Source organism: Dicentrarchus labrax, unplaced genomic scaffold, assembly GCF_905237075.1.
Source record: "Dicentrarchus labrax unplaced genomic scaffold, dlabrax2021, whole genome shotgun sequence".
NCBI classification, from domain to species: Eukaryota; Metazoa; Chordata; class Actinopteri; family Moronidae; genus Dicentrarchus; species Dicentrarchus labrax.
In genome coordinates, this window is record NW_026136707.1 from 23,017,640 (window position 1) to 23,035,624 (window position 17,985).

The 17,985-nt window shown below is 40.8% G+C and overlaps 1 protein-coding gene across 6 annotated transcripts in view; it reads left to right on the forward strand.

Annotated features, from left to right (window-relative positions):
- oxr1a (oxidation resistance 1a) overlaps nucleotides 1-17,009 on the forward strand; it is a 155,541-nt gene extending 138,532 nt beyond the window's left edge. For 5 of the 6 annotated variants that reach the window (XM_051405438.1, XM_051405437.1, XM_051405441.1 and 2 more), the window contains 8 exons: nucleotides 1,805-1,970; nucleotides 4,567-4,732; nucleotides 7,976-8,056; nucleotides 9,467-9,592; nucleotides 12,241-12,393; nucleotides 12,507-12,602; nucleotides 14,547-14,620; nucleotides 14,815-17,009. In XM_051405438.1, the coding sequence (XP_051261398.1) occupies nucleotides 1,805-1,970; nucleotides 4,567-4,732; nucleotides 7,976-8,056; nucleotides 9,467-9,592; nucleotides 12,241-12,393; nucleotides 12,507-12,602; nucleotides 14,547-14,620; nucleotides 14,815-14,950 (998 nt within the window). In that variant the 3' untranslated portion in view covers nucleotides 14,951-17,009. The remainder of the gene's footprint in view (nucleotides 1-1,804; nucleotides 1,971-4,566; nucleotides 4,733-7,975; nucleotides 8,057-9,466; nucleotides 9,593-12,240; nucleotides 12,394-12,506; nucleotides 12,603-14,546; nucleotides 14,621-14,814) is intronic. The other variant, XM_051405440.1, reaches the window with a different exon arrangement.
- The last annotated feature ends 976 nt before the right edge of the window (nucleotides 17,010-17,985 follow it).

Here is a 17,985-nt window from a genome sequence, read left to right on the forward strand (position 1 = left end):
TTGGTAGTTTTTTATTTCTGGTCATGCCAAACATTTGATCCATCCCACACTGGATTTCAAGACACCTTGTTTATACTGTACTGTACTTACTGTACATAGATTGTCTATCTGGCTTTTAAACTGATGCTGTCTATTAAAGGTATATAATGCCAAAAGCATCATCTTAAACAATAAAAAATGAAAAACAATTTCACATCATCACAGCATACAGTAGCATACTTTCAAATTACAAATGTTAGAGTATCCTTGAATGCACCAGCAAGTAGTTTTAAAACAGCCAGTTCTTTCTGTATCAGCGCACAGTGGTAACATAACTTTATTAAGGTAGCAGTATGTTCACTGTGATGGATTACCTATCTCCAGCAAAATGATGTTCAGTGTACTGAAACAAATGGAAAGCAGTGACTGCCTGGAAGTTAGGAAGGAGAAAATGGTTGGCAATTAATGTGCTATTAGTGGTTGATTGGCTCAAACATACAAAACTATGACAGCATCCTTTAATCAGTATCTGCTTGGCACAGTTCTGGTCTTGTTATCTGACAGTGGCCTCGGTCTGTCACGGTCACTGGCTCACTTGTGCCTGTATAACCCACTCTGGTTGGACACGTAGTTGTGATTCCAAAAAGATTTCTCTCCCCAGAAGACCAAGACAGTGGGAGAGAGATTTTCCATTTTCTCCCCGGCAATTATTGTCACACAGAGAGCCGGGCTGCAAAAGCACTTCTAATTCACGGGGATCTCAGCAGGGCTGCCTATTATTCTGTGCACATTAGCACAGCCCACACAAGTAACAGCAGCAACTTCAGAAACGCACTGCATTAACACAGTATTAATGCATTTTGAATATTGAATTTGTCCTACTGAGCTGTGTTGTCTAAGCAGATTAATATTATTTTCCCTGTCATTATTTTTGCTAGTTAGCTTGAGATGCCCAACCAGGAGATGACAATATGTGCCAGTGTAATGTCACTGGCACATATTGTCAGCCATATTGTCCGTACACTGAAGGAGTGATCTCATACAGCTTCCTGCGGCTGTGGCCTTATAATTGATAATTGATAATGTACCATAGGCAGAAGACTCAGTGCCACTATCAATTATAGTGTGCTACTCCATTTATTTCTGTCATCTGTTGTGTTTCTGCCACAAAATGACTAATGCCAGCTGAAGTAGCTGGTAAATCGAAGAAAGAAAACAAGGTCACATAAATAAAGCAGGTATTGTGAAGAGAACACATAGTTAATCAAGAAGATGTATTTTGTTTTTGGATGACAGACATTTGATAGAGAACAAAATGCTCATGATTTTCAAAGGAACTGTTTGATACTTAAATATTCTAGTTTTTTGCGAGAGTTAGACAAGATGGTTGATACCGTTCTCATGTTTGTATGGTAAATATGAAGCTATAGCCAACAGCTGCTTAGCTTAGCTTAGCATAAAGACTGGAAGCAGGGGGAAACATCTAGACTGGCTCTGGCTCTTACACTGAAGTCGTTGTCAAACTGATGAGATACAACACATTAATGAGTTTTATAGGTGTTAGTAGACTGATTTTGTTAGCTTTGGACAGGACCAGGCTGTTCCCCTCTTTGTAGTCTTTATGTTAAGCTAAGCTAACCAGCTGCTGGCTGTAGATTCATATTCAACATACAGTTTATGTCACTGATCTGATATTGAAAAGGCACATTCCCCAAAACGTCTTAAACTATTCCTTTGAAACGATTTGTCCTGTTTGTTATAACTATTAACTTATAACTTAACACATGTTATGCTTATGTGACCATGTGATGATTTATTCTTTCAGGTACAGTGACTGGAGAGAGGCGGAAGCACCGCTCTCACAAGTTTCTGTGTTTGCGGGTGGGGAAGCCCATGAAGAAGACGTTTGTTTCCAACGCCAGCGCCTCCATGCAGCAGTACGCCCAGCAGGGCAAGAAGCATGAGTACTGGTTTGCTGTCCCGCAAGAGAGGTCAGTACTTCTGCTACACCTCCCAGTAGTTAATGTAGAAATTTGCATTGCATTTTACCTCATAACTTATTCACACCACAATAGTCAGCTGGGTTACTGAGGCACCTCACATCCAGTCCTTTTTAATATTTGAAATCAATCAAATATGCATTCTATGTCAGGTCTGACTCCCTCTGTGGCTTCTGCCCATCTCCCTCTGCCAGGCAGCAAAGTGATTTATTATTCATTCACTCTGCAGGGAAACAGACACACATGCTTTATTCCTGCACTGGGGCACACACGACCAATGCAACAGTCAAGATCAGCTAAAGCAGTGCTCTTTGTGGTCTTTCAAATGAATGTACTTCACCCACAAAGATGTTGTAAACTTTGTATGACCTACACTGAAATTTGTAATGGCTCATATCAACAGAAAATAGCCTCCGCTTGTTTATGTGTTTGTTCTAAGTTGGATCGTGCCGTCTGGAAGTACAGTTGCCAAGTCAGCAGTAGTCATAATTACATTAGAGCTCTTCACACTGAAAGGAGAGCATTGCGAGAAAGTATGTGCTTCCACAAAAGTTGTGTAATATGTTAATGTGGAGAATGAATCCAAATTGCAGCAGTGGCTTAATTTAATAAGTCACTTCATTTCAGCCAAATCTGGAATTGATTGGTCATCCCAACATCATCTGTCTCTGTCTCCAGCACAGCTGTATTACTTTATCTATTGTGTCTTCTTGGAGACGAGGAGACAATAGCACAAAAATGGAAATTATTTCATAAGGTGAATCTGATCAGTTATTAGCCCAACCGTGAGCATCACATCACCTCTCCTGTTTTCAGTACATGTGTCTTTTACAGCAGCAACACACATGGTGTTCTCTCAGGCTGCTAATCACATCAGACAAACAGGCGCATCGTCTTTAGTTAGTCATGGTACCATAAATGCTTCTTGGTTATGCAATATGTTGAGTGCCTGAGTGCCGTAAAGACGCAGGAATCTCCTTCACTTCATTATTTACTAAGAACTTCAGACGTCTTGCTTGTTTAAGCTCTGTTGTTTTCATCCACAGGTTGCTTAGCTACAACATTTCCCACCTGGAAAACAAGTTTGCTGTGATCAACGCTGCTCTTGGGGATGATAGCCCAGGGACATGGCAGATTCAAAGCTAGTATTAAAAGACAGGGCTCGTACATGTTACCACTCATTATTGCAAGCTGGCTAAGGTGTGTGGGAGGAGTGATCATAAGCTGTTCCAACTGACAGCACAGCAGCTCATAGTTTCTACAGATACTGCTAGGCTCTGAAGCCTGACCTAGATGGGAGGCGACCCACATGATCTGTCTTTAAGTGTCCTGGCAATGGTGTGGGAAGAAAAGGGAAGCTATTGAATGAGCCATACACAACCATGACTCTGAAAAGAGCTCAACATACTGAGTCTGCCACAGCTCTTTCATGTCTGCTAGCAAACACAAACACAAACCGTATTCAGTAGTTTTCTGTCACTTTCTCGTGACTTCTGCTATAGTCATTATATCATATCCTGAACTGCCTACATGGATGACATGAAAAGCTTCCTCTTCTGTTGTATGAGTGGTCAGCCAGAGAGGGGGAGGGGCACAATTGTAGTCACAATGTTGGAGAACTACAGGAGATCATTATTACCACTAGACTTCCCTGTTTTGAGGAAACTGACGTCTGCTATGTTTACTTTAAAACTTTAAAGCTGCTCTAATCAGTATTTTTATGTTAATCTATCAAATGAATGTGAGAGTTCACGCCTGACTCTACAGTTCCCCTCAGCTCTATAGAACGTGTTAGCATCTGTCTGGTTAATTGTTTTGGGTTTATGAAGTGCAACTTCACTGTTTTAGTTCAGTTGCACTGCCCGTCCACTGTACACTAACCAACACCAAACGAAGTTAGCGACTAGCTGGTGAACACAGTGGAGCGTTTAGCAGCTAAAGAGTTTCCCTCAGGAGTTGGTAGAGACCAAAACGGAGCTACGAGTTAATATTGACTTAGATTTGTTAGGTGTCCATAAATACGACTCCAAATAAATGCTAATGTTGCTCTGTGTCTGTTTTGATGTATTAATAAGCAACTGTTAGCTAACACATTTGCCGTAACTATGATAATATGATAATATGATACTTTGTGAATGCTGTGTTTACAGCTTGTTAGCACTGGCCCCCAACGACCATCAAAATGAAAGTATTCAGTTTTAACTATGCATTATATTCTAAGAGGGATTGTGTCCCAAAATACTTCAGTCCAGACACAATGTCACACAGACAAAGCAGCTTTAACACTTCAGCAGTATTAGCTGAGAGGAGACAAATAAAAGGTCTTGTGTCAGTCCGTCTATGTTGACATTCATTCATTCATTCTGAAAACATTTGGGAGATTTATCAGATTTTTAATCAAGTCAAAGTCACAATTTAAAACTTGTGATCTCACTCAGTGTTGGATTTCACCTTGACGTCTCTGGTACTGACCTTGATATTTTAGAGGCACTGAATGACTCATATCAGATGATTTTGTGCTAAATCTCCAAGACATGTAGGAACCAAGCCTCTTCCCTCATAGTTTTTCCTGTGGTTCTTCCCCCAGGTCAGACCACCTGTACGTGTTCTTCATGCAGTGGAGCCCGGACATGTATGGTGAGGGGGTCAGGGGGATGGGACAAGAGCCTGGGTTTATGGTTGTCAAGAAGAATGAGGTGTCAGAAACAGCTGAGGACGAGCCCATCACTGACCTCAATGTTAAGGAATGGGAGGTAAGGTCTGCACAGCTAAAACGGTTCCCTCACTTAGCTTAAAGTGCAAGTGTGTTGTCTCAACCCTCACATACATGGATTAAGTATAGTTATAGACACTATGGTTTAATCCATAATCTGTGAACAATGTGGTGTATTGTTAAGTTAATTGTTATATGTTGAATTACATGTTCAGTAATTGTGTTGATTTGCCTTCATTATGCAACGCATAGTGCAAATATATTGTGCTGATCTTGGTTTTTAATCCATCAGAACTGTGTAGTTGTCAAGCCTTAGTTTTGTATTCTGCTTCTGTATTTTGCACCTCTGTGTACTGCTGCATATTTCTTGATTTGATAGTAAATTTTTGTGTACACTTTCTATCACATGTAAGTTGTGTAAACACTTGCTTTGCTTGGAAATGCGCTTCTCTGAGCTTCCAACCAAAGTGTTTTGCATGTTTGTGTAATTCTTTACTCTTCTCAGTCGGTGTATTGTAGTTTCATCACATGTTGTGTGACTGTCACTAGTGTTGGTTCGCATTTAGCAACTTACTTTGCTGAATGGTAAAATTGTAACACCATTATGAGTTGCTCAACATATGCAGAGAATATAAACATTGAGCAACTAAACTGTGTTGTTTTTTTTGTTTTTTTATGAGTTATAGTCCCCAAAACCCACGTGGCACTGATGTGGGTTCAATCTGTCTTTGTTTTTTGCCAAACTAACCTCTCAAAGTGCATTTATTGCATTTATAGAATGTGGAAGTAAGACAAGGGAGCATAGATTAGGGATATCCTTCTATTGTTTCAGCACTGTCTGTGTATGTTGCTGCACCATGCACGGTGTGGATGTGTTTTAGCCAAATGAGACTGTTTACTAGCTTGTGGAGAATGAAAAGGATGCATTCATTGTATGAAGAAATTGATACAGTGGAAGCTGTTGCCTGGATTTAAATTTTAATGTAAATGAATGATGTAGGAAACAAAGTGGACTAATTAGTTTGTCCCTGGGCGTGTGGCAAACAGAGGCCACATGATCCATTATATTTGAATAAGTAAATCGGAACCTGCTGCTTTAGTTTGCCCTGTTGACCATACATGACTTTAAAGCACAAAATAGATGTGCTTTACCAACAAAGGTTTGTCTAAAAACAAAGAGTTTTGCTTAACAAAAAGACCAAAAAAAAGGACCAAATTGACTTAAGTTAATAAGCTGATTTAAGTTATTTCGATTGAATTTGATGTGCACATTTTTGTTTTGATTTTTATAACTGGGAAATGGTCCATCAAAGTGTATAGAAACGATACCTCATGGCATAGTGGCGTTACTGTGTCTTTAAATCATGTCGGTTATGGGACGGGACCATCGGGTTTTTTTAACCAATGGGGAGCCGGTTTTCCTCTGTCCCGTATTGTTATTGGTTTTTAGCGATGTCACACAAATCATTCGGCGTAAAGACCCCATTGGAAAAAACAGTTTCTATTTTAGTCAAGCAGGCTGCCAGGCTGCCAGGCTTCGTACCAACTCCGTGTGCTTGTCTCGGGGCTATACGGGGAGAACTTACAGGATCTGTAATGTGACTTTCCAGCTTCAACCTCGCCCAGAAAGCAAGACATGTTTTCTAGGAGGGTGAAAGACCAAGAGAAACGGCTGACCCCGAAGTATACCTGTGTATGTACAGTGTACCAAGTTCATGTTTCAGTCTCCAGCGATGTATGTTCTTGTATGTTCTCTTGCTGTTGTTGTTGTTGTTGTTGTTGTTGTTGTGTTGTTGTTGTTAGCATGCCGTGCTAGCTCGCTAGCGAAGCTAACTAGCCTGCTAGCCGTTTAGCCGGTCCGGTCTAGTTCAGTGGCAGCAGATGTTAAACAAAGTGGCCACTATCTGAACGCTGTTTGTCAGTCAGGACAGTGCTCTCATCCTCTGCCTGTCCTCTCTGTTCCCAGGATGTGTGTGGCTCTGTAAGCTGTCTGAAAGTTTCCAGTGCTAAGTGCCAGTTTATTAATGCAGCTCCTTTTTCATTCACCAGTTTCCTTAACCTTAACCTTACTTAACCAAATACTTTACTGAGTTACCAGATATCATGTTGACTTTATAGTTTGTTGAGTGACTGTTAATTAGCCACCTGTACTGTATGACACAGTATTTAAATTACTGGTCACATCCAAATGCTGACCTTTTTTCTGACATTGATCTCTTAAGAGAAAAGACACTTGATTCACACTGAAAAGTAAGCAGCAGGCTAGCATGCTGCTAGCTTACCCATTTTCAGTGGGGAAATGGACTAAAGTGCCTTCAGCTGGAGGTGAAGTGAGGCACAGATGTATATTTTATGAGGGCTGTAGTTTACCCTCTCTGCTACATTATTGAGAGCTGTAAAGTGGCAGCTTGTTACCAAAAAAGTAATTAAAAGGAAGCTTATGACATCTGTGTCCAGACAGTTTAATATTTATTGAAATGTTGACCTGAGACAGTTGATAGGACTGTGTGTACTGTGTAGTATTGATGGCTTTGTTTGTTTATCTCGTGCATGAGGCTTTTAAATATCTTTCTTGTACTGAGACACAGTGGACTATTAAACGCCAACGTTTATTCAGTGGCAGAACAGAGGCAGCAGCTCTCAGTGGAGTATGCAGCGTGGGGTGTAACTTTGTTGGAATGCAGCCATGCTGGTCATTGTTTTGGTCTGTCTGGACTGTATTTTTGCGAGTTGTTGTTCCTGACAAACAGAGAGCGAGTTAATGCTCATGCACTTGGCAGGTGTTTGCTGCATCAGTTGAATTTTAGCTATTTTTTGATGCGTGTTCCAGCATCAAAATCTTGTGGATTCTGAGCAGCCTTTTCACTTGCAGAAATGTGTTCTGTATTTTGGGAAGGCTTGTAGAAAGGTGAATGATTCTACAGTTTGCTTTCCGCTGCAGTGTTGTTTCTATCCTTTGGTCTACGTCTTTTACTATAAGTGAAGCATCTACTGGTGGTGATATTAAAAAATATTACACAAACATGCAAAATGACTGAGTGCTCTGAAATGCCCTATCTTCTTCTCTTTACCAACAGTAAACTCCTTTAACAGTGGCCTTCAGCTTTTGTTACAGTGTGTTCAAATTTAAGACATCTACCTTTCTATAAAGAGGAAGTTAAGTTTGCTGGACTCACTACTTGGTGCACATAATACCGTCCAAAACTCACCATTTCCTTCCCATGGCCAGCAATAGATCTGGCAGAGTTTTATGTTCCACCTGTTCCTGTCTTTGTACTACCAGGTAGTGTCTCTGACGGAGTACCACCGTCGGATTGATGCGCTAAAAAGTGAAGATCTGCGCTCGCTCTGCAAACGACTCCAGGTGCCCTGCCCAACCCTGTCTGCCCCCTCTCTCTGCTCTACCCGGCCCTGCAGCTGCCCGAATCAACATGGTCTCCCATAGGCTCCATACTGCAGGCTTTAGCTGCTGCTGATGTTGCACACTAACCTCAAAAACACATGATCCTATTGCTTTACATAACAGTTATAGGTTGAGTAAGTTTCATGAGTGTTTTGGGCTCACTAAACCTACTCAAAACTTGTTATACAAGATAAATTGGGAGTAACTTCTCAAACATTTGCCTTAAAGTGTTTTTTTTTTTATCGATTCATTAAAGAAAACTTGTTTGGCTTGTTTGGAGTGAAGAGGTTCTCATGTGACAGCAGCCTTATCTCCATGTGTCAGGCTTTCCTTCTTAGACCGCTTGTCATGACGTTTTTAGTGCCCACTAGATGAGTCTGTTAATGAAGTAGTCGTTGCTAGCTGTCTGTGCTGGCTGTAGACAAATCGGTAGAGTTTATATAGACATAAATTTGTGTTTCTGTAGAAAATTCCCTTTTTCTTAAAAAGAAAATTGTCTTTGATGCGGAATGTAAAGAATACATCTAGCGTGAAGACTGAGCAAGAGACAGTACTGAAGGACAAAGAGATGGTGTGTTTGTGAGAGGGTGGAAGTAAGACTCCCCTGACAGGGTGAATGATGTTTTCTGAGGACAATGCAGGTAGGCCCTATTTGAATGAGAACTGAAACATGAGAGCATCCCAGCCACCAGTGGTGGAGCACTCCACAATCAGCCTCTGTTATCGAGAAAGATAAATTACCCAAACAGTCCATTGGTCAGAGAAAGTGTCAAACAGTGGAGTGCAAATTATTCATTGGGTTGATTTCCTATTCACTTTGCATTCTCCTCTTCCAGACAGTGTCTCTGCCCGACCAGTCCTGCCAAACCAATCCTAGTCATCTGGCATTGGAGAGTGGCAGGAAGATATTCAGCTGTCATCATCAGATTGTTGGTTGTTGCTAGCAAATGCTGCGTTTATAATTTTGGCAGGAAAACGGTTGGATTTAAAATGGGAGCTTTTGTTACTCAGGTTAGGCTATGGTTAAAGGCTGGTTTGATCTAGTTAAACCTGTCATCCTAGCCTTTAGCCTTGAGTTGTTAAGGTCAACCTTTTTCTGCTTTGTAGAGTTTATCATTTCAGATCAGACATTTTGCCCTTCACACACAGTGTAAAGCCTAATACTGTTGCACTGTACAGCTTGTTAGTGGTTACTGCTTTAGTAAGCCTCACTAGTTAAATCTGTATCAGTAGCCTGACTTGGCGCAGAACAGAATCGTAGATTGATGACAGTAGCTATAATTGAACCCACCCACTATCAGTGCTCTGTGGAAGTTGAACCACTCCTTGTCCTTGTGTGCATGCATATCTGACATTTATTTCTACTTGTAGATCACCACCAAGGAAGAGGTGAACTCCAAGCATGGTGCATCCATCAAGACAGAGCTGGAGCCAGAAACATTCAAACCCAACCTCAGAGAATCCAGTGATCTCCTGGAGCCTGACCAGATAGAGAAGGTACAGACTGCTGTGCACACTAGGGATGTCACAATACCAGAAAATGCATTAGTCGATACCAATCCCCATGAAACTGCACGATCCTTCATACCCAATTTAATACCACGGTAAAAAACAAAAACAAAACAATAAACCCCATGTACTTCAACATACACTCCTTTATTGAAAACATTACAAACAAAAGTGGTATGTAGCCTTCGAGTAATAAATCCAAAGGAACAACACTCTTTTCTGCTTGCCTGTTGCTTTCCACTCTTTAGTTGATTGTTTTGTTTTCATATAGACTATCTGTCAATCAATATCAGCCTCCAAGACATGATTCTGTCACAGTTTAGTTATAGTTTTGTGGTGTGGGGTCATTTTTAGACTCATTTTGTATTGATATCAACGCAGTTATTATTACAGATGTTTCCTCTTCCCCCTCGCATAAAGCAAACGGTGTAATTCCAACATGTGAGAACATGTCGACCACAAACAAATCAGAACTGTTTTACTGTTTTTCTTTTCGACGAGTCGAGGCAGAGCTGTCACTGCAGATGCACTTGTTGCCATCTTCAACGTGTTGTTTATCCGTGATGGTAGCCGTTCTTCCTCCTAATGGCTATATGTAAAATTCTCCAGAAGAATCCCCGGTACCTCGATACTGTAGAAAAACAAGTACTGTCACATTTTCAGAAAATTGGCTTCACCAGTATCAATTCTCATGCCATCCCTAGTACAAATCTGTTCTAATGCAATCCTACACATGCAGCAGTGTGTATCTGGATGTTAGTCAACCTTTTAAAGGATAAAGCTGGTGATATTCTATACTTTTCTGGTCAACAAATCACAGGAAGAGACTAAATCCAGCAATGAGTTGATACTAGTGTGTGTATCAAAGCCTGATATTGTATTCCTCTGTGCCATAGAACTCCATTGTTACACACAAAAAAACACATCAATGAGCCGCGCTGTTGCACTGGGTGACATGTTCATTTATTCCACGACACATGCAGACTGTAGTTGTATTTTGACTCAGTCCCCCCATACACTGTTTTTCTGTCATACATACTGTATAGACATAGTGATGCATTACTCTGCTGCTGAGAATAGTCCCCAACACGAACTACATGGACCAGTTGCTCTAGGAAATTCCCCAGCCTTTTTAAAGACTGAATTACATTGTAATATTATAAATGAAGTATACAAATACTTGTTTGTTACCTGTTTTTAAAGGTTTACATTTTCAGTACGAACCAGTGGGCTTGGAGGCTGAGTTGCCACAGCTGAATATAGGACAGAGAAAGTAATGAGATGGATTGTGTTATTGGTCTTTTTGTGAGATGTGTTTATAATAGGAAGAGTCTAGCCTTATCCATTAAATGGATATCTTCCATCTGAAATACAGTGTGTGTCATGTGGTTGTTTTGAATGCCGACGAGCAGAATTGGAGGACTTGCTGGTCATTTTACTTTCAAATTTGGTGCATGTAAAACAATGTCATCCATTCCCGGAGCTCCCTCTTATAGGGTTATTTGTAAACGGTGTACTTGGGGAATGACAGACACACAGTTGTTGGATGGGTAAAGGAATACATTCAGCAGGAAGCATAGTATTTTTAGCATTTAGGTGACTTGATGAGCCCTTACATCAGAGACAGAAACCAAATAAGCCTGTGGGTGTGGGTTGTTTTGGAGTAAAGTTGAGTAAAGAGTTAGAAGTGACAACCGTATGTATGAGTAGACAAGATGAGAACATGTGAAAAAAAACCTTTGGTTTATTTTTTGCTGAATAATTTAAAATGTACCTGGATTCTAATTTATTTATTTAAAGACAACGCCTGCATGAAGTCTCACAAATAATCACAGGGAAAGACGGTAGCTGTGATAAACACATGAAACAGACATTTCTGAGTCACTAACCTTGTATGTTGGTAGGTATGGTGTATGTCTTGCAGGCATTGTAGGTTAATACACACACACACACACACACACACACACACACACACACACACACACACACGGCTCTAAATGAGTCCCCGTTGGCACATTGACCAATAGACTGCCAATATGCGGCTTCCTTTTATCACCCTGAGGACAGAGCTCGGTGCTCAGGCCCGGCTCACAGCAGAGCAGAGGTGAGCCGAGTCAGGGCTCATCTCCTCACGGCTTCGTTCCCAGCCTGCTGATTACACGACTGCTGCAGCTCCACCACTTGAGGATGTGCTGAACCAACAAGAAAAGAGCGAAAGGACTGATGAATTATTGGGCAGCGAACAGAACGTTTAAAGCCCTTTGTTCCATACGGAGGAAATGGTGCAGCATATTGTAAAAAGTTTCCATGTTTTAGTCGCTGTGTGTTTTATCCGTCCATTAACATGAAGCATACACTGCACTGCTCCTACAGCGCCTTTATCTCCCCATGCACCACAGCCACTGTTAATCCTTCAGTCTGTCAGCAGCAGGGCAGCAGGCTCTCTCAGGGAGTGCTGGACCTCTCTTTCTCTTGAGACGGCTCTGTGTTTGGAGCCCTGTTACTCTTCTTTAAACGCCAGACGGTGTTAAAAGGTCGCTGCAGATGTAATTGAGCATTGGTGGCTGTGGCCTTTCTGTGTTACATTTCTTTTCTCTTTTTTTCTCTCCTCCATCCTTCCCTTTTCTTTATTACAGCTTGCCAGGAATCTCCCGCCACGGACCATTGGGTACCCTTGGACGCTGGCTTTTGGCACATCAAAGCATGGCATGAGCATTAAGTCGCTGTACAGAGCCATGCAGGGCCAGGACACCCCAGTGCTCATGGTTATAAAGGACAGCGATGGCCAGGTAAGCTGCAGTAGTACACTGTAATATGCTGGAACGGAGTCATAGAGCTAATCATTTTCTAATAATGTTAGTGTCCCGAGTGTACAGTAAGATTTTCTTCTGTTTGCGTTCAGGTGTTTGGTGCATTGGCATCTGAGCCCTTTAAAGTCAGCGATGGCTTTTATGGCACAGGAGAGACCTTCCTCTTCACCTTCAATCCAGAGTTTGAGGTACACTACCCTCCTCACTTTTATTTTAAACTCAGATCTTTTTTTGAAGTTGGATATTAGAATTTGCTTCTTTTTTTTTTTTTCAATTTACAGTATACTTTATGGTAAGAGGACGTACAGCAGAACCGATGCATGTGTGGCTGATATTGCTTTAAGGCTGCACCAGTCAATATTGTCATATGAACAATGGATCAAATGACAACGTGTCATGGGAAAGATGTCGCTTGTAGTGAGAAATCTATAGTTCCCCTCAGCTCTACAGAACTTTTAGCATGTCTTTGCTTGTTGTTTTGCATTTTTTGGACCACAACTTTTCTGTTATTTTAGCGCTGCAACGATTAATCAATTAGTTGTCAACTAGAGTTACTTTTTAATAAAAAATGCCCCAACTGCTCAATTTCAGCTTCTCACATATAAATATTTTCTGGTTTACTTAGGCCTGTGTGACACTAAACGGAATATCTTTGGGTGGACAAACGGCATGTTTGGGGACATCACCTTGGACTTTCTGGACATTTTCTGACATTTTATGGACCAAACAACTAATCTATTAATCGAGAACATGATCAACAGATTGATCCATAATGAAAATAATCACTAGTTGCAGCCCTATTTGAGTTTAGTCTCATCACTTTCAACAGCTTTGTTTCCAGCAGCAGGTAGCGGTTTGTAGGGTCCTTGATTAACAAACTGTACACAACCTCCTTTGCACCAAGTGGCACACACACACACACACACATATAGAAAGCAACTAGCTAGTGAACACAGTGGAGCATTTAGCAGCGCCACAGCCAGATATTTCTCTCAGGAATTTAAAACCAAGATCTGAGCTAAATGGAGAGTTAATGTTGGACTTAGATTTATGAAGTGGACACAAACATGACTTTGAATGAATGCTAATGTTGATCTGTATCTGCTGGCTGTTTAAATAGGCAACTGCTTTCACCGTCTCAACTTTGTAGGGTGATAATATGTCAATATTGTGTCTACTGCTTTTACTGCTGCACCCAAGAGGCAAAGAAGTAGTATTAATACTGCATTAAAATGTATTGTTTTTGTTCAACCGAGGCCAAAACATACTTCAAAGAGTAGAGGCAGCATCTGAACTCACACACACACGCACACACACACACACACACACACACACATTTACGGCACACTGCTGTTGTGGATTTGAAAACAAGTTTGAAAGAGACTGAGTTAGGCAACGTGTGTATACTTACGGCAGACTTTACTTGGCTGTAAAAATAAAATAAAGAGACTCCATTTAATGCACACTGAATATGCTTTCTAGTCACATGCTGTTCTCATTGCATGTGACCGTAACACACATGCTGTGATAAATATATGCATATTCATCCTTATACACAATGCTCGTCAAAGTGGGGTCTTTTTCTTCTTTGAAAATGATCCTTTAACACCTCAACTCAGCTGCATTTAGTGTTTTCTAACTCTCATTCTTGATTACGCTCTCTTGTTGAGAGCATTTACACTTAATGGATTCAACCCAGGGACACTGAGATGAATGGGCTGAAGGCAACACATCGACTGCACCAATTTTCACCGGCATTGTCTAATTTTTCTACACACAGGAATTTAAACCACGAGAATCATAAGGAAAATGCTGCGCTCACATATTCTGCACATAGTGGCTCTAATCTCCTCAGTCATGGAAATGAAATTTCTATCATTGCTCTATATGTTGGTGCATCAGAGAGGATGTTGCCAGCTGTATTTAACAATCTGTAGGGAGATATTTCCTCGGTTATTTCTAATAGCTGTAACTCAATTATCAAACATTAATTGTGAATCCTCCCACTGAGGTAAACAACAAGCGTGTGCTCTATTCTCATCAGGACTACTGGAGACGGACTATTAGATTATGTCAACATTGAATATGTCATGCAATATTTTATAATATGTGCTCTATTGTGTCTGCCACAGGTGTACAAATGGACAGGTGACAATATGTTCTTCATCAAAGGAGATATGGACTCCTTAGCTTTTGGTGGAGGAAGGTGAGCCCAAGAACAACAGAAATCTAACAGTTCTAGAAACACATTTGATTCATTTGAATCTGATGATACCATATAGTTTATAGTTAGGCTGCCAAATAAGCATTAGGTGATGTTGATCAAGTAAGACTGAAGATACATAGGTGTCTGCAGTTTGTAGCCCCTTGTTTATAACTGTTTGTTCTCTTTTCCTTTAGTGGGGAGTTCGGCCTGTGGCTGGATGGAGACCTCTACCACGGCAGGAGTCACTCCTGTAAAACATTTGGGAACCCCATGCTCTCAAAAAAGGAGGATTTCTATGTGCAGGACATAGAGATCTGGGCTTTTGAGTAACAAAACAGTGCACCACAGGGAAAAAAACAAGTCCTACAAAGGGCAGGCGGAGGAGTCTTCCTCCTTTAGAACAATGGCAACGTCCCAAACCTAACTGCACATCACCAGGGCTCCCCAGGCCGGAAGCCAGCTATCGGATGCTTGTTGTGCGTTACTACTGCAGTTATTACGGAGCTTTTTTTTCTTTGTGAAAAATTACCTTTGTGTGTATCTTGTTACAGCCTTGTGCAGCGTCTTTGCAGATTAGGGGGAGTGTGTAAAAGCAGTGAAAATGATGGTAAGATGAGGTTGTATCTGGGGGATGACGAGAGGGGAAGCAGGGCAGGGACCGTCAAGGCTTGGAAGAGGAAAGGACCATCGGAGCTCCTCTCACCTGAGAGGCGGTGAAGATGATGGTGGCCGAGGTTTAGGACTGCTGCTGCTGCGAGAAGAGAGAAGTGCCCCACTGGTCCAGATTGTGTATCTGAACTTTACAGAACCTCAAGGAGCACCCTCTCAGACCCCCCTAGAACTTTGTTCATTCGGTAGGATGTTACTCACTGTGCTGTCAGCCTTGACGGAGAGAGACCCAGTTAGAGGGAAAATAAACGAGATAAAAGCTGAACACATTCCATTACTCTTGGTGATGGTGGAGTGTCATAATAAAGTTGTGATTTGTGGTTTAAAAAAAAAAAAACACCAATATATGAAACTCATCAGCAGCTAGATATAATGACACTTAACTCAGAGAGGAAAGGATATTTGTTTGGGAGGGAGGGCAGGGGTTAGTCTTTTTACAGTACAGTACAATTTTGGGTTGTCTTCTGAGGCTAAACTATAGAGTATTGTGTATTGTAGTCCTCCCGTTGTTCACTGTCATAGCACACCATCTGAAAGCACATAGCTATAATCAGATCACCCATCGTCGTAATGTTCTGTTCAGTGGGTGTACGTGTGAGTCCAGCTAACACCAGCTCCCCCAGCGGGATGCTGGCTGTACTGTTTGTAGACAGTAACGTGTTGCAATAGATTTGTGGAATATGCAAATAACTGTCCTGTGACCTCAAATACCCCCAGGGTTGTGGCACTTTTGCCGCTGCCTGTCGCTCTTTCAAGAGAGAAACTTGTAAAGCTTTTACGTCTTGATACACAATTGCTTTTCTGGGTATCATTTGAAAAGCCTGAGACGTGGTTAACTGTTTTACATGCATATATGACAATTATATATTGGTATATATGATTATATATGGATTTATATAATCATATATATTTTGCTGTTAAGTGTGACAGTGATCTATTTGTGCTGATATTTCAGCTGTTACAATATAATGTATATTACCCTGTAAATTAATGTTAAAATAGATTTGTTCCTCTCTCTCTCTCTCTCTCTCTCTCTCTCTATCTATCTATATATATATAGATAGAGAGAGAAAGATAGATAGATAAATATAAAAATACATAATGCTTTATATATATATACATATATATATATATATATATATATATATATATATATATATATATATTATAAAGTGTGGATTGGTGGGTTGCTTCTAGCACTTTAATCTGGTGTAAAAGCGTCATGCCCAGGTTCTTATATTCTCTTAGCAGTAGCTGTACAGTACTTTTTTTGTTTAGATCATTAAGATGTTAACTGTTAGTAGAAAGCTTGCTGCTACCAATATCAATAAGGGTATGCCCTAATGCTGTGTGTGTCTAAAAAGGAGGATTACTCTAAGGTAGGAAGGGGGGGTTGATTGTGGCTAAACGTGGCAGCAGGGCTCGGTTTCTCTCCTCACACGGCTGTCAGGTGAGTCTCAGTAGGTACAGGTAGGTATGCTGGCGGACTGACCTCTTACAGGCAGGTGATGGCAGGCGAAGGGAAGTGTGTACAGTACGTAACCCTCCCACTCCCCCCAGGAGCTTTCTTCCCCCCCCCCCTTTCTGGTCTTCCACACCAGTATTTGTGTCCTTGTGGAGCGTCACAAAGAATAATATGGATAATTCTTCCAATTATTTCACCAGAATACAATGTATCAGTGATGTATAAATAACAATAAAGCTGAATTAATTGTTGTAACCTGGGATATGACTGAATTTGTGATGTTTCTTTGTTACCTTTTTTTTTTTTTACATGCCTGCTGGTCATGACAAACTGGCATGTAGTCAGTGGTTTAGGGTCCAAGGAGTGATTACTTGTGTTGTGTGCTTCATTTGTAACCGTGTTGTTGAGTATTGGCAGGGGTCCGGCCAATCAGACTCCTGCTGCTGCTCTGTAGGTTGGATTTCATTTAATTAAGTGATACACTGCTTACACATCTTTAAATTATTCAGCTGCGCAGCTGTCTTTGAATTGAAGAAAACCATTACAGAATGCAAACTGTAAATGTTTAAGCAGGAAGCAAACGAATTTCCAGTTGTAACATGATCGGCAGACAGAAGTAAATGCAAGAGCAAACAGTAACATTTTTAATTTAGCATTTCAATTTAATTTTTCATTTCTTTTAAAGACAAAAACAAAATTGAATTATTAATTTAGGGATTGTTTTATCATGGTTATGTTTACTTTTAAACTGAATCACATAAATCAAAATGGATCATTCAAAATAGCTTCATGACATTGATCAGTTTATTAATTGATTGTAATCACACACCATTAATGTCTGTATTCCGGTGGCACACTCCAGTTGAAAGTGATCGTCTCAGCCATAACAATGGAGCTCGGCTGCTTTCTGGCTGACTGGTTTGAGGTTTAGATGCAGGAGTCGGAGAAACAGCCGCAGGCCTGTATCTCTTCTGCCAGTTCTTTCTTGAAAAAACAGGATTACACATCTCTAAATGGACTCCAATCAAATAACAGAAAACTCCATAAACACAGCCTGTCTGTCACATTGCCTCTGTGGACACTGAAGACCTTAGTAGGTTTGTGTATCTGAGGGATCAGACCGTAAAAAGTGTTTTTAGTGACCTTGCAGGAACCTTGATTCTAATAAAAACACACAGAGTGAAAATTCATCAGCGTGGTCCCCGCTAGATCTCTGTCAGTGGCAACCCTT